The sequence below is a fragment of the Tenrec ecaudatus genome, chromosome 15, assembly GCF_050624435.1.
Source record: "Tenrec ecaudatus isolate mTenEca1 chromosome 15, mTenEca1.hap1, whole genome shotgun sequence".
Taxonomy (NCBI): Eukaryota; Metazoa; Chordata; class Mammalia; order Afrosoricida; family Tenrecidae; genus Tenrec; species Tenrec ecaudatus.
In genome coordinates, this window is record NC_134544.1 from 111,005,727 (window position 1) to 111,027,616 (window position 21,890).

The 21,890-nt window shown below is 39.1% G+C and overlaps 1 protein-coding gene and 1 pseudogene across 4 annotated transcripts in view; both read right to left on the reverse strand.

Annotated features, from left to right (window-relative positions):
* Positions 1 to 21,890, reverse strand: part of FNDC3A (fibronectin type III domain containing 3A) — a 201,116-nt gene that overhangs the window by 25,119 nt on the left and 154,107 nt on the right. For all 4 annotated transcript variants that reach the window (XM_075533280.1, XM_075533279.1, XM_075533281.1 and 1 more), the window contains 5 exons: positions 14,486 to 14,646; positions 12,918 to 12,977; positions 11,303 to 11,441; positions 6,669 to 6,722; positions 1,950 to 2,074 (listed from right to left, as the gene is read on the reverse strand). In XM_075533280.1, coding sequence (XP_075389395.1) covers positions 1,950 to 2,074; positions 6,669 to 6,722; positions 11,303 to 11,441; positions 12,918 to 12,977; positions 14,486 to 14,646 — 539 coding nt within the window. The remainder of the gene's footprint in view (positions 1 to 1,949; positions 2,075 to 6,668; positions 6,723 to 11,302; positions 11,442 to 12,917; positions 12,978 to 14,485; positions 14,647 to 21,890) is intronic.
* On the reverse strand, positions 2,823 to 6,661 carry LOC142428165 (rho GTPase-activating protein 10-like; annotated as a pseudogene).

Genomic DNA, 21,890 nt, shown 5'->3' on the forward strand with positions numbered 1-21,890 from the left:
CTTTTTAAGCAAGAGCTAAGATAATGCTTTAATGGAATGAATAATTACTAGGGATGAGTCTTCGACTTACCAATACGATCCAAAGGGTAAGGTCTAATTATAACAATGGCTTTCAAAAGATACTAGATCGGTTACATTAAAGGCTGAGAGGTCAGTTCACAAGACTATGGTGATTGTTTTTTAGGGGTTCCAGAGAGATAATTTTTATAGATGATAATAGGACATTAGGAAGAAGTTTTTGAGTTGAGGAATTTTTTCATTATAACAATGCACCTGATCATTATTTGATGGTAGTAGGGTCTGGCTTTTAAGGGTTTTGTTGGAAAATCTTATGCATCCATCCATCCTACAGCCCCGACTTTGCTCCTTTGGGCTTCTTTTTGTTCCCTAAACTCACACACTTTAAAGGAGCACAACTGGGGTACCTTGCAGATGTCAAAACTGCCATCTTGCTGTGTTATAAATGGAAGAGTGCAGAATTCTTCGGTAGAGTTGTTAGGTGCCGCTGCGTCAGTTCCAACTCACAGCGACTCCATGTATAAGAAAAGGAAACCCTGTATGGTCCTGCCCCAGTCTCGCCATTGTTGCCGGGTTTAAGCCATCATTGCAGCCACTGTCATTTGTCAAGGACCTTCCTCTTTGCTGCCCCTCAATTTTACCAAGCATGGCATCCTTTTCTAGGAATTGGCCTCCTTGATCGCATGTCCAAAGTACCGGGGATGAAGCCTCACCATCCTTGCCTCTAAGCGGCATTCTGACTGTACTTCCTCCAAGACAGATTTGCCTTTTCTTTTGGCAGTCCATAATGCTCCCAACATTCTTCACCAGCACCACAAGTCAGATACATGGATTCTTCTCAGTCTTCTTTATTCAATGTCCACATGCATATACGGCAACTGATCCATGGCTTGGGTCAGGAGCACCTTAGTCCTCAGAGTAACAGCTTAGCCTCCTTGAAGGAGGTCTTGTACAGGATTTGCCTAATGCAATGTGTCATTTGATCTCTTGACTACTCTTTCCGTGACCACTGACTGTGGATCAGAACAAGACAAAATCCTTGACAACTTCAAACTTTTCTCCATTTATCATGTTGTTTCTTATGGGTTCACTTGTGAGGATTTTCTTTTCTTTACATTGCGTTGTAATCGATACTGAAGGCTGCACTCCTTGCTTTTCATCAGCAAATGCTTCAAGTCCTCCTCGCTTTTGGAAGGCAAGGTTGTGTCATGTACCTTTCAGGTTACTCATATGCCTTCCTCCAATCTTGAGTCCAGGTTCTTCTTCACATAGTAGTTTTTCTGATGACTGGCTCAGAATACAGATTGAAGCAGCATGGTGAGAGGGCAACACATGGAGGCAGATCTTTAGCGATGGAAATTCCACCTTCAGTTGGAGCACACGTCGAGAACAAACAGCTTCACATTTGGGTATTTTTGTTTAATACCGTACATACTCAAGTATAAGCTGAGCTTTTCCAACAAATTTTTAATGCAGTTTTGGTGTAAAATTAGGTCGGCTTATATTTGAATACATACAGTAATAGTTTCTATGATTTTGGAATATATTTTGACTTTCCCTCAGATATAAAACAAGAATCAGTTCAATGTCGCCTTTAAAGATTAAATGGCATTCTTATTTAAATCAGGTTTCTCTGGTGTTTAAAATTCACCAGGTACTACACAAAATAATGAAAGCACATATACTGAAGATGAATAGAGAAAAACCTCTTGATCATATACAACATTTAATTTTTAATATTTGAAAATCTTTGTTAAATTGCTAGTGTTTATATTTTCTATATTTGCTAGGTTTGTAACATATCTTAACTATCAACAAAGTTATACACCAAAGTAGTTTCAGTGGATAATTTGGGCTATGAGAAACTTAAGACACACAAAGCTGATTAGATAACACAAAATAGCTAAATTAGTTTATAAAATATATCTTACCTTGTACCATAGTCATTTTTGGCTGATAATCTAAATTTACAACCCATTGCTGGTGCCAACTTAGTAATCTTAAATTGCTTCTGTAAACCCATATAACAGTGACAAAATTCTCCATTTCCTTTTCCCTGCAAGAAACAGTTGATTGTTATCTCTTTGTACATTATTTTAAAATGATACATCCACATCAAATTCGGATTGTGAGTCACTCTCAGGTTTGAAAGCAGAGCGGTTAACAAGCACGCAAGCCATGATGAAGAACAGGGATGCGATGCCACATGAAGAGAGCCCAAGGGCCGATGAGACAAGGATCTCGGAGAGCGGGACCTCCAAGCTTCTGGCAAGCAGTTGAACATGATGTTTGCACCACTCGGGGATTCCAGCATAGACTGTTTAATACACTAGCTAGCACATTAGCCAATACATATTAAGAGTCATTTTTGTTACACGTAAGTCATGGTTTTCAGATGGTAAGACACCTCATATCATTTATGATATAGCTCATCAAATGAAAAAACAAACCAAAAACCAACAACAACCCCAAACTGATTAAGCATTATATTTTATTTTAGCAGATGCTGAATCTCTGGAGTTAGTAAAAGAACCTTATTCCAGGTATGTGGCAGACTGACAATGGTGGTAGTACAAGGGGATTTCACACAGTTCATGGAATGATAGAATGAAAAGATAACTGAATTTTGCCACAAACATTTTGAAACCCCTTTATAAGGCAATCTTTGATTTGGGCAATTAATGCATTTTCTGAATTTATGAAAAGTTCTCTGCAAATTGTTTTGAGCTAAAACCTGTACCCCTCCCCAAACTTCTATGTATGCAGTTAAGCATCTCTGTAATAAAGATTATGGAACTGCTATTGCTTAAACACTGAAAGAGTCCTGGCAGAGAGAAAAGCTTGATTAGAGAAAATATGAAGAGAAACAGAAAATCACTAACTCCAGACCAGACCCGTATGAGCGTGGGTAGAGGGGTGCCAGTGAACAACGCGGTGGTGAAGAGGAGTGCAGCAAACACAAGCAGGGTGAAGGAGACTTGCAGTGGTGCACAGAAGTCACACACCAGCTATTTCCCTCGAACCCTGAGGGATGGGAATAACCTGCTCAGCAGACAGGGTACTGGAGAGACAACTAGAGATTAAAACGATAAATCTGACTCGAACAATTAAAATGTTGTCATTCAATCTCTCTTCTGATAAACAAACCAAAACACACAACATGTCACAGACGAAAGAGGTGAATACTAATACAGTCCACCCTATTGCAATAACAGGAATAATAATCAATGCCAAGTGAACAGGTACGTGAAGGCGAACTGAAGTACGTCCACAAACACATAGATTTGGCAGACGATATTTCTACGTATGTATTTGCAGGTGCTTCTGATGTATCCATTGTATATACTAAAGCAAACAGGACACAAAGTTACGAAAAGTTCTTAGTCTTAACTAAACACCTTGAAGGAATGGGTCACTGAATTGGGGGCTTAGGACCACAGTCTGAAGAGACACATAGGTCAATTGGTATAAGAGATCAGACAGTGCTTTACATCCCACTGAGGTGAGCAGTGATTGGGGTGATAGAACTCTTTGCTTCTCACCATCTGAAGTAAACCACGATGAAAATCAAAGACTCACGTAAACTACCAATCCAAAGAGTTAAGGGACCTTGAGAACCACAGCTTCCAGACATGTATGATGAAATTGAGGATCTTGAGATGGGGTGATCATCCTAGATTATCTGGGTATGTCTTAACTGTAATCACCAGGCTCTTTATGAGAGAGAAGGTGTGCAGAGAGCAGAGGAAAGCGAGGGAGCAGGGCAAGAAAAGGAAGCACTAGGTCTGGCAGTAAGCCAGGTGCCGAGGGCAGCCTCCAGTAGCTGGAACGTAGGAACCCTAGGGCTTTTGTTGGGAGCATGTCACCTTCGTGTTGGTCCACCGAAACCCATATTGATTTTCTTTCCACTGGAATTGTAAGACAGTAAATGTGCACTGTTTTAAGCCACAAAATTTATGACAATTTACTATAGTCGCTTTGGGAAATAAATACTACTTCTCTTTAAGATTAATATGGTAAAAATGTTCTTTAATCAAGTGGCACATTTCATGGTGATTTAGCTAAAAAAGAAAAGTCTGGTCAATAATATTTTCTTTTTTCCCTGATTACAGCGTTTATTGAGGGAGTTAACAAGAAGTTTAATGCCAGTGAGAAATGCTCAGGGTTGAGTTGATTTTCAAGATATGTTACAGAGTTCTTTCAGACTTGTTAGTTAACACCCAAAGGGGCATATCACGTGCTACAGCTTCTCCATGGTTTGGCAAACCTAGCTCCCAGAACAGGTGCCCAAAGACAACCCCCTCCAGTAAGCCTCAACCCAAAGGCAAGCAGCTCCACTTCCCTGGGTCACACGCCTAACTTCCTGGATTAAGTGCCTAGAGGCAGCCTCCAGCACACACTCAGCTTCATGTGTTCCATGGGTGGGGAAGCCCATCACTCTGTTACATGGTCTGGCTCCTGGTCCTGCTGCTGCTCCTTTTGATGGTATAGCTGTCTCCTGGATCCAGGAGGCTCACTGCACAGGGATCTTGGCTACAGAGGATATGCTCCACTCTTGGATCGTGCTGTTACTGAGACCTCTCCTCTTGCTTCTCAGAGGCACATTTTATAAACAGCAGGATGGCATGCCAGGGAATCCTCATGCAATCCACTGATGCATTTTCTAAAAACCGTGAATCCCACCGTGTCCAATTGTGCACTTCCTTCTGGTCTTGAGTTGGCTCTATTAAAACTATGGAACAGAGGGGTTTTTTTTCCCAACCACTGCTTCTAAGCATAGCTTCCTTTCTTCCTCTGAAAAATGCCTGCATCATCTGCAACTTCTACAGCAAACAAACGCTTCTGTCTATGGACTCAGTATGCCTTTTGGTACATTCTTTCAAAAACTCGATATTACCATCCCCATGTTTGCCTCTAGATCTGTGCTCAAATGGGAACTTGTTGAGCCTCTTGACTGTTTTCTGATACACGTGCTTTATCCAATTCGGACCAAACGGAGCAGGCCTTTCCCCCTGCTATAAACTGACTTGCTTGCTTGTAGTTCTTCTGATTCTGCCTGATTTTGTTCATAAGCTCTTCCGCTTCTGATCTTGTTTCTTCAAAATGATTCCATGTATTTTGCATGTTGAACTGTAGTTCTATTTGGTAGTACCTTAAGTCTTTGGCAAGTTCATGGCCCTGATGATAGAAACTCAAAACTTTCTTTTCTTTCTTGGATTTCCTGTTTACATACATATTCAAGATACCTCCTAAAAGTGTTGACAGTTTGCTCCACATGGATGTTTGCCTCTCGTTAATCTTTCTTTTTAGCTGATAAATTAAAATGCTTATCAATTAGGCTATCGTTCTTCTCTGTTTCTTTGTCAAACTTTTTTTTCTTACTTTACAGCTCCGAGTTGCTCTTCTTGGAATCTCCCCAAGACTATTCAGTGCTTGTCATTAGTTTCTGCATCACAAATCAACTTGGATTTCAAGTCTCTGAGAAAATGAGCAAACACTCTCTGGCTGTTGAAAGACTTATGTTTTCTCGGCGGTAAGTTCTTCCGTCCTTGATGAGCTATTTGATGAACTTGTCCATCTTCTCTAGCTCTGTTTCATGGGTGAGAATCCTCTCCATGAACCATGGGCTGCTGACTTAGCAGATGCTGAGCTCCAGGGGCTGCAGATGACAGGGACAGAACAGAGGCTTCTGCCCTGCCTGCGAAGGGAGTGAACAAAGGCCCCTGTGAAACAAGTTATGAACAAAGGAATCTGTGAGAACTGGCTTGGTGAACACCTTAATCTTGAAGGCATGCCCTGAAAATCTTGACACAGGACTGAATTTTGAGATCATCCTGGAACAAGGGACATGCCAGCTCAGAACCACAGCCAAGATCAATCAGAAAGAAACAATGTGAGACCCAAGGAACAGAACTGATTACAAAGATGCATGACCATCTGCAGAGTGACAGTCCCTTCCCTTTAGAAAGTGTCATTGAAAAACTAGAAGTGTTTTCTAAAAAGTTGGTCCTAAATTGAAAAAGGGGGGAGGAAACTCAGAGCAAAGAGTATCTTATCTATGCTTAAGTTGTCCTCCTTAACTCTTGAGAGGAGAGGGATCCACTTGGTTTCTTTTGAAGTGACTCAAGTGACTGCTTTAACAAAACTGGCTTAACTCTTTGCTGCTGCTGTGTGTGTGTGTCTACGCATGGCTTATATATGGACCCCAAGAAACCACATGGGTTTTGAGTTTGTCAGTTCCCCTGTGGATGAAAGCCTGGGTACAGAACTTCACAGACCCAGGACTGCAGTGACCGTCTACGGACCGACACAGGGGAGCCACACTGCCATGGCCAGGTTGCAGAGAAGCGAAGAGTGTTGGTTTCATAGTGAATTCAGTGTAGACATACATGTCTTTCAGAGCAGAGCCTCAGTGACTGGCAAACAACACTGTGCTCCTGCCAGTACCCCCAAACCTTCAGCACCAGCAGCCCTGCCGAGGCCCAGCCAGTAATGTTTTCTAAGCTTACCACTCATGTACAACATGGAGATCATATCACTTTTAAAGGGGGAGGGGAGTCTCCTTAAAAAAAGCAAAAATATTATTTCTGCGGAGGAAATAAAAACAACTTTTGAGGAATTAAAAATATAGAAATATTCAATGTACTTACCTCATCCCATTCTAAAATAAAGCTTTGGATTTTAGAACCATTGTCACTAGGTGCCTAAAACAAACACCAAAAAAAGCCAAATTAATGCTTTTGTAATACATATAGAAATAATCTAATCTAAGGATTCTAATGTGGGTTAGCTGTTCTCTGACTTAGTTCTAGAATAATTTTCACAGAAAATACAAAAGTATATGTACCGTACACCATATAACACTTTTAAGTGCAGGAAAGAACAGAAAGCAAAAGGCTACTCAAGTTATTCTAAACACCGAACAGTCCCTTTTCACAGGAACAATCTTAAAATTTAGACACAGCTATTTCCTTCTTTTGAATGTTGACGGGAGCCTTTTCCTTCGTAAGCATTGTTTGTATTTTGTCTTTGTGCCACCTGGTGCGATGTGTTTTCATAGTCTTCTGTTGGGTCTCCCAGCGGGAAGCACTGAAGGAGTGGCTGCGCAATGAGGGACTGACACAAGGGGCTCTAGGGGAGGCAGAGGTGGGCTGGACGGCAGGAGGGAAAGGCCATGTTGGGAGTAAATAATGAGGGTGGTAGGGGAGGGAGCACCAGGATTAATTGTGATTGCACAACTCGTTTATCCAGTGTGGGGTGGGAGGTGGAATGCTCTCAGATTGATGTGGTGGGGACTGTTCAGTGACCCTTGATATGACTCAATGACTGAACTATTTAATTGGATGCTATGCAAATTATGTGCCAATACACCTGCTGGGGGAAAAAAAAAACCAAATGACTTAATTTTCACCAGGTCTAATGGGCTTCTTTCATTTTCATGAGAATTCCTCTTAGGTGACAACGTTACACTATGTACCAAAGGGTCCAAGTGGGCTGCTACTGCCCTTGAGAGCACTCTACCTAGATTGCCACTTCTAGACTCATCGTGCCCAAAAAAGACTGCTAACTCATTCACTGAGATGAATAATTCTATTTATTTATTTTCTTTGAGATGAATAATTTTAAGAATAAAAATTTTACCCAAACCGCAACACAACTATCTCCCTCCTATACACACATAAAGGGGCTTCAAAAAGCTCAGAGAAAAATGTATCTTTTAATTCTATTTATTCACAAACATTTTTATTGCCATACAATTTGCATATCACACACCTTCCTTCTTGTATGCATTGCTATTAGCACCCCATTTCCCCTACTCCCTCTAGTGCCATACCTCCCAAACAGCAGTTAACAGAAAACCACCACCAAACTCACTGCCACAGAGTCAATGCCAACCTAGACCGACTCTACTGCTGCTGTGAGCTTCCGAGACTGGCTCTTCCCCAGAGAAGAAAGCCCCCGTTTTCTCCGGTGGAGCAGCCGAGGGTTTGAAATCGCAGGACTTGTGCTTAGCAGCCCGATTCATATCCCCTATGCCACACCAGAGCTTCTTGTACCATTAATGCAGTTACTGTTTCAGATTTACCCACCCTGGGTTTCATATACATTAAAAATATAGCCCCAAACTAACAATAACAACAAACAGATAAAAACCTCGATAGACAATAACGTAGAAAAAAGTAACGTAGAAAGTAGAAAATATTAAAAGCTAGAACAAATTTTAAAAGGATCCAAAGGAAGGGTGAAATGTTAGTCTAGTTATTGATAGCAATCCACTTTCTAACGCACTCTGCAAGGCAGCAAGGCTATTCACGTCCCTGGTCAGTCAGAGGGATTCACCAGGGCGAAATCCAGGTGTATTTCCCTTTCCCTTTTTGAAAAACGCAAACAACTTTAAAATGGGTCAGAGGGAGAGCAAATGCTACAGTCGACTTTACAATGTTTCTTGTCTGATAAAAAGGATATTCACATCCCTTCACTACCATCAGAGGGGATTCACCTGATGCGTAATCCCCATGAGGACCCTATTAATGGCTTCTGGGAGGCCACTGTCAACAATAGCTTTCTTTACATCAGGCATGTTCAAGCTAAGTTCTGAGACCATTCCCTTCTTTGGATTTTATTGTTCTCAATCCGTGGATCACATTGGCTGGGGTGCTTCTCTCATGTGGACTTAGTTGAAGCCTCACTTAGAGGGCTACTTGTTTGAAGACAAACCGTGAAGACCCCAGATGCTATTCCTACTGACAGCTTGGCGTCATCTAGCTTCTTCACTCCACTTCGCTAGGGCTCCCACGATCTGCAGGGATCTCCTTATGAGGATGAGCATCACGCAGGGCCATAGCATCACTAACTGTTCTCAGAGTGGGGCTAAAATTAAGTGAGAGCCCCAGAGCCATTCAAACATCTACGCACAACCTTTCTGAAGCTCCCGGCATATAGTACTACCTCAACAAACAGGAACAAAACAATCATAGCTAAGCATGCAAAGTCCATGGCCTTGGTTATTTATTAAGTAACAACGTCAGTCTAGCTCACTTTTCATGGAGATGTAAATGAGACAGTCTATAGCTTGCTTTACACGCGATAAAAAAACAACTATACATCCACCCTACGCGTGCACCACCACTGGTCTGTTTGCTGCTCTGTGGTGGCTTGCAAGCTGCTGCGATGCTGGGAGCCTTGCTTCCTGTACTCCAAAACCAGGAGGCTAAGTCTTCAGCAGAGCTTCTAGACTAAGGAGAGACTAGGAATAGGCGGTCCACTCGGAAGGATTATTAACTACAAACCTTTCGAATCCCAGGGGAAATACTGCTAGAAGATGAGCCCTTCACGTTGGAAGGCATACGGAATATAAGTGGGTAAGAGGTATCTCCTCACAGTAGAGATGGCCTTAATGACCCAGATAGAGCAAAGCTTTCAAGGCCTTATTTGCTGATGTGGCACAAGTCAAAATGAAAAGAGAAAGCTGTACCCAGCCATCTATTAATGGGTAACCACATTATTTATTATGTTGGGAACGACAAATTCAAGAGGAATTATGTTACAGTCATCACCAAAAAGAATGATTTCTTGAAGGACAATGCTGTCTGTGATAGGATAATTATCTATGAAACCACAAGGAAGTCTAGTTAATACAACTACTGTTCAAATTTATACACTACCCACCAGTGCTGGTGATGAAAACACTTAAGGAATTCTACCAAATTTTTCTGTCTGGATTTCATCAAATATTCAATCAAGATGCATAGATCATTGCTGGTGATTAGAATACAAAAATTGGAAAACAGAAGGATCAGTAGTTGGAAAGGCAAGCCTTAGTGAGAAAAATGAAGCTAGAGATGAGAAGATAGAATTTTGTAAAACCCACCACTACTACTACTTTTTAAAAAACCAGCTGCTTCTTCAGTAATATATACCCTTTATCAACAACGTTGGTGGTTGACTGTACATATGGATAGAACATACAGAAATCAAACCGACTACCTCTATGGGAAGAGACAGGGAGAAGTTCAATAGCAAAAGCCAGATTAAGTCCAGGGGCTGATTGTGGAACAGAACATCAATTGCTCACATACCAGTTCAGGTTGAAGCCGAAGAAAAGTAAAACAACTCCACATGAGGCAATATATGATCCTGAGTATATTCTACCTGAACGTAGAGAACATCTCAAGAACAGATTTGATGCAATGGACCCTGAAGACTTTTGACATATTCTGACCTTGAAAAGAATGGGAACTACATAACACTCCTGGGGAATGCATCCAGAGACTATGAGGCAGGGTTACAGCTTGGCTTCAAATAAAGAAAGGTATCCAGGTTCATGGTCTTAATCAGACTTCTTCACTCTTTATGCTGGCTGACTAGTCTGAGACACAAGCCAATGTGAAGAACAGGGAACCAGGGTTATAGGAAGTCTCACGACAACCTGTAATAGGCAGATGATAAGATACCTTTGTCTCCTGAAAGCCACGAGGACTTAAAGTAGTTACTGATGAAGATCAAAATCTACATTTTTCAATGTGGATTACATCTCAACATAAGAAAGCAAAAATCCTCACAAGGGGACCAACCAGCAAGAGCATGCTAAAAGGAGAAACGACTTGAGGTGTCAGTAAGGTCTCATTTTACTTGAATCTGCAAAGCAGTCAGGAAATCAAACAACATATTGCATTAGGAAAATCTGCTGCAAAAGACTTCTTTTACAGAGTGGAAGATGTCATGTGAAGCACGGCTCATTCAAGCCATGTGGAGAAGGTCTCACGTGGAAGTTGTGAGGAGGAGTAAGGGACACAGAAGAATGATGATGCCTTTGCACATGGCATCTGGTGAAGAACATTAAATGTGCCATAAACTGCCAAACACCTACACAAGTATGTGCTTGATGAATACAGCCAGCATACTCCCTAGACGCAAGGACACGAGACACCGCCTCCTGTATTTTGGACGTGCTCTCAGGAAGGATAGGGCGTTATGCTCGGTAAAACAGAGGTTAGGGAAAAGGCGCAGGCACGCACTGAGGGTCTGCCACAAGGGCTGTGACACTGGGTTCAAACAGGAGTGGCAGTGAGAATGGTGGGGCAAGGCAGTGTTTCATTCTCTGTACATGTGGCCACTATGCCTTGGACCCAGTGAAGGCCAGTTCGAATAACAAAACAAAGCCCAGAGGAAGCTAGGTAGTTGGTAGAAAGATCCAATCATCTCAGGCAGAACTGAACTTTAATATTATCAAAAATGAAGGAAATAAATGTACGTTTGGAAATTCTCTACGGAGTTTTCTTACCTTCCACTGTAGAGTGAGTGAATTTTTGGTTCGATTGGCTATCCTTGGTGGATTAGGTGCATCAGGTTCACAGCTCAAGGTGGTGAAGCTTTCAGTTTCTGAAGGAGCTCCTTGTATACAATTATATTCTGCTTGGACTCTATATGGATAAAGTAAACAGTGTGACCCTGCAGAAGCATCATATCCTAACTTCACCAGTGTTACCCTTAACAGGTACATGTTTTCAAAATGTCCTATCTAGAAAATGTGAATATTAGAAATATAGTTCTTAAAACAGGACCAGTAGCTTTTACAATTATTTCTGGTTGCAACCCAGCCCTCCCTTTAATGTACTCCAAGACATTCAAATCGTGTCTATGTGTATATACATACTTACAACGCCCACCCAACAGTGCCACCAGGTATGCAATACACAGATGTTTTCTAGTCTATTTTATTCCATTTCATTTCCTAAAAAATGCTATTATTAATTTCATGATTCACTTTAAAAAAACACGTTTGGATAATACTGAATCATCAACAGAAAGTATCCTTGAATTAGTGAAACAGTTTAAAAATGGTGGACAAAATGTACTATGTGGGCCCCCGCTGAGGACACCCTGGAAATTGAAATGTCAGTCAATTCCACTAGGAGAGTAACTTCAGAGTGAAGCTGTGTCTACGTCACTCCAATTAAAACAAACTTTGGAGCATTTTAACGTCCCAAACTGTCTTTCAAAAACAGGCTGTAGTCAAAATTCATAACATAAACTGAGTACTATTGATGATCCTGTTTTGTGCAAAAAAAAAAAAAAATCTTAAGACTCTTAGTGCTAAATTAGGTATGCAAACATATCACATAGATTCATGCCAAATTCTAAATGCTACAAAGTGATCAACCTTTCATTGTAATACCTGTATTAGATATTTTTGTTTTGATTTTTAAAAAAACATGTCGATAAAATTATACCAATACAAAAATTAATGTCTATACACTCCCTGTCAATAGAAAATTAAACTTTTTGATGAAATATAGCACGGTTGAAACATACACCTTTCCTCTAGTTCTTTAATGCTTCCTCCCTCCACTATCATGACCCCGATTCTACCTTACAGATCTGGCTACACCAGAGCGTGTACACGGGTACAGCTAAGAGCTGGAAATACAGGGAATCCAGGACAGATAAACTCTTCAGGACCAATATTGAGAGTAGCCATACCAGGGTGAGGGGAAGGTAGGGGGAGAAAGGGGGAACTGAACACAATGACTTACCTATAACCCCCTCTCAGGGGAATGGACAACAGGTAAGGGGGTAGAGGGAGACACCGGACAATGCAAGACATGGAAAAATAATAATCATCTATAAATTATCAAGGGTTCATGGGGGAGGGAGGGAAAAAATGAGGAGCTGATACCAAAGACTCAAGTAGAAAGAAAATGTTTTGAAAATGATGGTAACATATGTACAAATGTGCTTGACACAATAGATGTATGCATGGGTTGTGATAAGAGCTGTATGAGCCCTCAATAAAAAGATTAAAACAAATTAAAACTTTTTAGGAAATTGACATTTTTCAGGAAATCATTTAAAAAAACATGCTATGTGACTTAAAGCAACAAGGAGGATTTCCTTACTTTGCATAGTACTCTGTAGCTGGTTTGAGATCATTTACGGTGATACTTGTTTCTTCTCCACTGGGAAAGGAAAAAGTAGAATAATTGATTGTTTGATAAATTAAACATTTCTAGAGAATGTATTCTGCGTTCATTACCAGTTTGTGAAACTTTGTGAAATTACACTGCTCTTTACTTTCACCTTATTTAGATTCCACTAATATGGAATTTGTGCAATTAGTACAAATTAGTATTCGACTCACTGCCACCAAGTTGATTCCAATACATGGCAATCCTATAAAGGACATGGTTAAAACTGCCCCTGTGGGTTTTCAAGATTTCAACTCTTGCCAGAGTAGAAAGCCTAGTCTTTCTCCCGAGGAGCAATTAGTGGTTTTGAGCTGTGGAGCAATGAGTGGTTTCAAACTGCTGACCTTGCAAATCGCAGCTGTACTCCTAACAATTACGCCACCAGGGCTCCTTAAGTACATACCATGCTAAAACCAAAAGATACGCTAAGCAAAGCAACTGAGTAACAGATCTTTCTTTTTTAAAAAACTATCTAAGCCACCAGGTTATACAGCTAAGGAATATGTTTGGGGTTTTCCATATTTAACTTACTGAAGAAATGGAAATATTTTAAAATATATAAAAATTTACCTTTCACATGGCTAATGTGAAATCATATATAAGTAGAAATAGATGTTAACAAAGAAAAGAAACCTATTTATGTTACTTTATCTCACATTTACCCCAAGGTAGGTTTGTCTCTTAAAAAATACAATAATCAAGACAAGGTAATTTGAATAGAGAAGGAAATTTATATAACCCTATATTCCTAGATAATAGTTACACCCAAGCAGTTTCACTTTCCTTTCTCTCCCAGGTCAGATATTAAAAAACAAACAAAAAACACCCCAGAGATCCCAGGAAGGCTGATGTATCCAGATGAACGCCTCCTTTACGATTTTCCTGGTGCCACAATTTTACCTACCAATCACCTTTTTCTACTCTTTATCTTTTGATAAGAGTAAATAATTTCTATAAATAAACTAGTAATCAGAGATCACCTACCATAATCTTAGCTATTATTGTTAAGGTTGTTTGATATTAATCTACGTATAAAGAATCACTATAGGTTTTAAGGATATAATTATTAATATATCAAACAAAACAAGAACACCGGTAGTAAATTCATTGCTAACAGGACATGAACTACACAATTCAAGTCCTTACAGGAACAATATCATTCACAAACTCATCACATATGGGGTCTTTACTTCTCTAAAATTCAATATGTCACAATTTATATTTCTAACCGGAGAATATGTCAGCACTACTGGGGATCCAAATGAATTGTCAAAAGTAGTATGTGGCCAAAGAAAGTGACTGTTCCAAGGCCATGTTGTTAAACATGTACACTAGGCTGTATCTGTACTGTACACATTAAAGGCACCACTACTGGTCAACTTAGAGATTAGAAAATAAAACACAAGAGAAGTGAAAATAGAACAAAATCAGCAGTAGGCCCTTTATAATAAGCCACCAGCTTATATAGTGGGAGGAAGCAAAATATAATAAATACCCACACATAAACACTTTTATATTTCCCATCTTTTCCAGTACTTGAAACCAGAATTTCATAACCAAAGAGCTCTGGTTCAATAGTAGTCTCATCTGTTTCGCCGTTAATGAAGCTGGGAGGTGGTGACCAGGTAAGTCCTACTGTTCTTGCCTGGATGTCTGAAGCCTGCAAAAACATTATATTTAAAAGTTTTGAAACAGCCATAAAGTGCACAACGAGTAGTGAAATGTCTAATGAGAATTCTAGTTTAAACGACATAAACCTGTATACACTTCTATACAATGGCACACACACAGAACCCTGTCCTTTTGGAGACAGGAAATAACCTGATGGGCTTAACAAAAACTTAAAGACCATTTTGAGGCCATTCACAGTTATTAGAGCAAACATCATAAACGGTCAAAAGACAATCGAGAAGAAAAAACATAATTGCAATATATTTGAAAGTGTCAATTTCTTCATTTTATAGTCTTACAATAAAAAAGACCAAAAAACCCTCTTGAGTAAAATGAGGAAAGGACAGTCCAAGAAACATAAATATGAAAGGAAAAAAAAGGTGATGTGTCACTATATTCACAATTAAATATGCAATTTAATAAAGCATTTTCCATCTAAATTTAGGAAGATTAAAAGCTAATACCCAGTGTGTTAAGTTTGGAGAAATGGGCCCTCCCTTATGTGCATGGGACTATACAGTGGCACAATCCTTACACAGAGCAACCTGGGGACTATTATAGAAATTTGAAATGTGTTTGTGCTTTGATTGAGCAAATCCACCTTTAAGAATTTTTCCTTTAGGTTAATATCCTACAGATAAACTTGCAAAAGTGGATGAAGATACTCATTTTAGAATGTCCATTGCAACAATGCTAAATAATGGCAAAAACAAAAAAACCCACAAACCGTCTAGAAACCGGGCACCTAACAATGGCAGAGAATCAACACATTAAAATGACAATATAGCAATCAAAAAAGAATGACATTTAAACATGTCTTCAATATCCGGGTACTTAGTAATAGTAAAAAGAGGAAAGCAGCTTCTCTTGGACTGAAGTTTTTCTGTGCTTCATTAGGTTGTCATTGGAGTTTTAAAAATAATTTTTCTTTAAATGAAATCCAGGATAGGTAAATCTATAGACAATAACTAGATTAATAATTTTCTATGGTTATAACAGGGGAAGTGTGAAGTAATAGGGAGCAAATAATGTGTAAAAGAATGAAAAAAAAGTTCTAAAATTGATAGTGGTGATGACTGCACAATTCTTTTTAATATATTTAAACCACAGAATTGTATGGTATGTAAATTATGTGAATAAAACTTTAAAAAAGAGTGGAAAGCAGCATAGTCTTATTATATGACACAATTTCAGTTGTGTTTAAATTGAAATATTCAAAAATGTTTAAAAATATACTATTTCATATATGAATCGCTACTGTTAGAGGTTGTGTGTGTGTGTGTGTGTGTGTGTGTGTGTGTTGGGATGCAAGGAGAACTGTGAAAGATGAAGAGTTTTATAAATTCTGTTTTAAGAGCATATTTTAATAATGCTTAACAAGAAAAAATACCTAGGGATTAGTTAGGGTTCAATTGGTAGAAAAGAGATAAATTATCAGGATGAGTAATTTTTTTCCCCTAAGCTTATACTGACTGGCACACTGATTGTGCAAGACATGTGTATATGCATTATTTTAAAAATTCCATAGTTATTTCTGCCCTGTGAAACCATAGTGTAAGGGTGGGGTGGTGTGGGATGGGAAGAGTACCACAAAAAGAATCATACCAATAAACCAAACCCAACCCACTATACTTGAACCAAATTCCAATTCATAGTGACCAATTCCAAATCTGAGGCTATGAATCTTTATGAGCGCAGATAATCTTATTTTTGTCCTGCAGCACAGCTGGTGAGTTTGAATTAACAACCTCAAAATTAGCATTCTAATGCGTTCCCAAGGGCTCGTTTTTTTGCCACCAGGGATCATTAAAGGAATCGGAGAAGGAAGAAGATTCATATCTTGAAAGACAAGGGTTATAGAGTTTTGACAAAAGTGATCAAGGGTTAAATACTACAGAGCGGTAAGCAGACCAAATACAGCAATGCCTGAACCGCTAAAGAGCTACTCTTTGAGAATGAGCAAGCAGGGGTTACACAGAGTGATACAAAAGAAAGAGAGGCTCCCACATTGCTACTGTGAAGTTTCTGGGTGAAGACTGAGGTTTTTAATTTTATGTCATTTGGAATAGATGGGGATGAGGGGAATGGCTTTTAAGAATTTACAGTGAGAAAACTGAAAAGCATGGAGTTCAATGTGAAGGTAAGGGAGAAATAAATCTAAGATGATATAAAATTATTATTTTGGTGTGTAATCCAATGAAATCTGGATGAGCAGCCATCCCATTGATGGAAATATTAAAAGGAAACAGAAAAAAGGAGGGATCTAATCCAGCTGCTTTTATGTTTTTGAGGTATAAGGGAGAAAAGAATAGAGCATCCCCTCTGAGCCCAGGCCAAGGAAGTAAACAGCCTTGCTAACATGCAAAATGCACTGGAAAGCGGATTGCTGTGGGCAGTTAAGTTAAAATTTAGCACCCTATTGTGAGATCTCCCTTATGATCCATTTAAACTTGTTCTAGTTTAAAAAAATTTTCTTTCTTTTCGATTGAAGTTTTTAAAATCACTTTCACTGTAATTGTTTTATTAATTTAAAAATTTTAAATGAAATCTAGGATAAGTAAATGTATAGACAGTATATGGATTAATGGTTCCTTGTGGGTATGGCAGGGGAGTTTGAGCTAATAACTATGCATACAAAATGAAGAAAATACAGTCACACCGACTCTGGTGATAATCACACAACTCTTCCTTGGCGTTCCTTGGGGATCGAACTACAGAATTATATAGTGAATTAGATGCCAATAAAACTGCTGAGTAAAAACCGAAGAGATTTAAAAAACCCACAAGATTTTTTTTAAACAGACATCTATTAAAGTATGCAAAATAAGTATAATATTTTTATTTTCAGAGAGGGTAAAAGGTTTGGCTGAGCTCATTCAATTAGTAAGTAGCACTCAATCCAGTTCTTTTCCTGGATACTTCCTCATTCTGAGTTCACTTTTAGGTAGTGGCTGAAATAGATATGACTGTAAAAATATGTATGAAGATTGACAAAGAACAATTAGCAGACAAAATGAAAATAGTTATTACATACAATATTTCAGATGATGTGCAGTCTACTTTAATCTTTGAGGCAGACTGTTTTAAACAGGTAATGTTCATGTACCCTTGTGAAAAGCTCTCTAGTAATTAAATTATATCTAGCTAGAAAGTTACTATTAGAGTTCAAACCATTTATGTGGTATGGATTTTGACAAAGACTGCAGAAGTGAGAAATGAGAAGCAGCCAGCAGATCCAAGAGCCAGAGCAGCACACAGAGAAGTGGGCTTCCTGTTAAAGCGTTAAACCCGAGTCCCTTCTGGTAGGATACACATTTCAATTATTTCTGGATTTACAGAAATGTTAAGGAAGAAGAAATGACAATGCTTTCTCGATGTTTCTTTGAAGATTTAGGAAGTGGTGGTGTACTGGTCTTTCCGCCCCATGACTCTCAGATAAAGCTCTAATCACCATAAAAAGGGAAGGGAAAATGATTCTAAAAGTAAGAGATAATGAGTAAAAGGCAAGTCATACATAATTTTAAGCCTTTTTGAAATAAAGGTGTTCTTGCTTTTGTCTTGACCATACTAAATAAGAATGAGACTACTATTCAATGAGGCAAAATTAAAGAGTGTTTAAGTGCCTTGATGGAGCAGGTGTTCGCTTCTCCAATCTGTTTTCATATTAAAAAAAAAAGAACAAATGTCCATTTGTTCTACTTAACACAAAATAATTTACCATGGATTTTCTGGGGGGAGGGGCATAGGGAGGAGCTGAATTTTGGTTTTGTAAACCAAGAGGCATTTCTATAAATGTTAATAAATGGATTTACCCTGGCTAAAAATCCCTGTGGCTCAGATACTTCTTCCACCAACCTCACACTACACTAGTTGTATCCTTTCTGCCTCCTCCTGTTCCTTCCAAGTAATTTAATTTTTCTTACTCTTCAAGTGTCTGCTTAGAGGGCTTTCTTGATCCCTTGACTTAACGTAGCTCTCCCTCAGGAACTCCTATCATGCTTCTGCTTTTAATTAAAAAACTTTTAAAAATTTAAAACATTTTACTTTTGATAAAAGTTCAATGTTGTTTCCATCAAGAATTAATTCATCTTTCTGGGCACCACCTGTCCTTATCTGAACTTTTCAGGTAATTTTTACCTAAGAAGTAACAGATTTCCACAAGAGATCCATTCTCCTGAATAACAGTTTTGATAGAAACGTGAGCATACACAGACCTCATCTTGAGTTGGGAGCCCAGTGTATCCTTCCTGATCATGTTCTATACAGATAGCACCAGTTTCTTTCTATTTCCCCACCATTTGGCAACATGAAGCCTCTTTTTTTTTTTTTCTTTCCAAGGAGACTGTTCCACATTGATGTGATTGAAGTGCTTCTGAGGGTTCCTCTAGGCCAGGGCTCCTCAAACTTGTTAAACAGGGGGCCAGTTCACAGTCCCGCAGACCCGTTGGAGGGCAGGACTATAGTTAAATGTCAAAGACCTTTATTGCCATATATGGCTGCACAAGGTCACTCAGCTCTAGCGCTATGGATCAGCAAATCCAGCTTTCCAATTAAGCGCCTGGAGGTCCCCACTCCGCCCAAAGGCACTCTCCTGGACGCCTGCCGCTGTGTGTCATACTCTGGGCTCTTGGTTCTGCTGCTGCAGCTCCTCTGTGCCTTCTGTCCTGGAGCAAAGAGGTTCAACATCTAAGGCTCTCGGGATCTAAAGACAGACTCAATTCCTGGCTCTTCTTTCCTACTTTTTGCTTCCTAGATGGCTCATTTATACTTAACGGTATGCCCAAAGTAACCAATCCCACATCAAAGTTCCATATGTTTACAATCAAAATCAACCCCGTTAACAAATACTCACAATGGAATCATATAATCCTACCAGTTATCTCCCCCCACCTTCATTTACCCATACCCACAATGCAAAAGTCATTTGGGGGGAGTTAGAAAGACTATGCCTACAAGAATCCTATCAAATAGTTCACTGTACAATCATTGTTTTCATTACCTGGCATATACGAATAGCTGAATGGAGCTCTGTTGGTGGTGATGGGGTGTGTGTGTGTGCGTGCACGCACGCTTCTGGGGGGAGGGGCTACACAGTGAGTTGCTAACAAGGTCAGTGACAAGAACCCACCAGCTGCTCTGAGAAAAAAAAAGAGATGTCTACTTATGTAACGACTTAAAGCCTTGGAAACTCAAGAGAGCAATTCTACTTTGTCTAGAGTCGGAAAGGGAGTTTGGAAGAGCTCAATAAATATTTTCTGATGGTCTGAATTTGAGTGAAATGAATCTCCAAAGAATAATATAATGACAAAAGATGGTTAAAGAATAGTGAAAAACAAACAAACCCCCAAAACAACAAATCATAGAATAGCAGAGTACGGTATGACCCCATTTTTATAAAAAGACGAAAGAGAAAAATCATATACATAGATGGTACATACACACGTACACACACACAATCAACTGAAACAGAACTGGAAGGAACTCTAATTGTTCAAAGTCATTAAGTTGGAGGAGTAAAGGATTTTAAATTGTACTCTACATATTTATACAAACCGTTCACTGTAATAGTTCACATATTAATTATAAAGATATTCAAGATCAAATATCAATCACCATCACCTGTTAGCTTGCTTTCAAAATGGAGGAATGTGATGCTTTTTCGAAAAAAGAGGATAAGCAAAGACCAATTGGAACGATTGCTGTGATACTGTGGTGCTTTTCCTTCTATCTCTCTGTTTTCCTCACATCTTTTCTTGATCTTTGATGCATACTTCTGAATTTTCTCTCTCTATGTATAATTTTAATAGCTGTACCACACCACCATTTCACTCATAAAAATACTATAATTATAATAAACTGGCCAACACATATTTTGGTGCTTTAAATGTTAGACCTGTTTCTGCAGTTACCTCACCTGCTGATTCCAAAAATGGTACCAGTTTCCCCTGACCAGTTCTAGTTTTGAGATACAGAAGATATGCCATAGACCACTCCTTCACTCTGCTCACCCATTAAAAAAAAATCAGGGTATTTTAACGTAGTGCTTACATTATTTTTTAAGCATGAAAGAGACAAAAATTAAAAGAAAAACATACTACATGAAAAATCTACTTATTTCGTACTAAAACCAGAGTTCTGACACAAACTATCCAGACATTCGACACACAAGTAATTCCTTCCCTAAGACTTCTGAAAGTGGGATCTGCCAGGGCAAGCTGTGAAGGAGTCTGATAATCCTCTGCCATCATGTGTGCATCTTCTTTGGTATTTGGCTTCCTTTGGTTGTACGTCTCGGTGAACTCTTTCAGCTTGCTCTTTACGCAAGTCACCACAGTCCTCTGGAAAGCAATCTCACTGTGCAAGCAACGGACTGTGCCATTCATGGTACAGCCACGCTCGCCGAAATGAAGGAGCACATCCTCTACTAATTGTGTGTAGTTGTCTGCTTCTTTGTTGTCAAGAGAATTTTTCACAAGGAGAACAGGTAAAGACTGGGCACATAATTTGATTTCATTACTGATGCTATGAAATATGGGTAATTAATAAGTTGTCTGATTTGCGGACAATAAAAAATTCCTGCCTTCAGTTTTTGCACGGTAAATCCAAGTAACTTGTGCACTATGTATTCAATGCACAACCATCTTTTTCAAAACTTGTACAAAATTTATTTGTCACGCCTAAGCTTTATATGTAGTGGTGGCAGTTTAATGCTATCTTCTGCTACCAAAGGTTTATCGATTAGATTTTGTTCTCCAAATACCACATATTCCCTCAGAGGCCATTCTTTTCTTGTCCAATGTTCATGCTTGGCTCTATTACCCCCAAAACAGAAGAAGCAAGGATACTTTGTGTAGCTACTTTGTTGGCCAAGAAGAAAATTAACAAAAGAGATGGCCTGTACTCTTTAATCCCAGTGGAGAACCATATTTATTGCCATTATTTGAAAGAACACATTTCAAATTATGTTTTGAGCTGTTGACGAAAAGATGACAGACGAAAAGATGACACTCATTTGGATTAGATTTTGAAAAACCAATTTCTTCAGAAAGTTTCCGCTATCATGGCAGAATACGAAGTTGCTGTGCATGGTAAAGAAGGTCAGCAAATCCTTTTCTTCCATAAAATGTAACTTTTGTTTCAGGCGGAAGCACATTCTTTTCCTCTAGTCTGGAGGTAAGCAATTCAGAAGCCTCCTTGCCTAGATTTCGGTCCCTGATCAGATCACTCAATTCA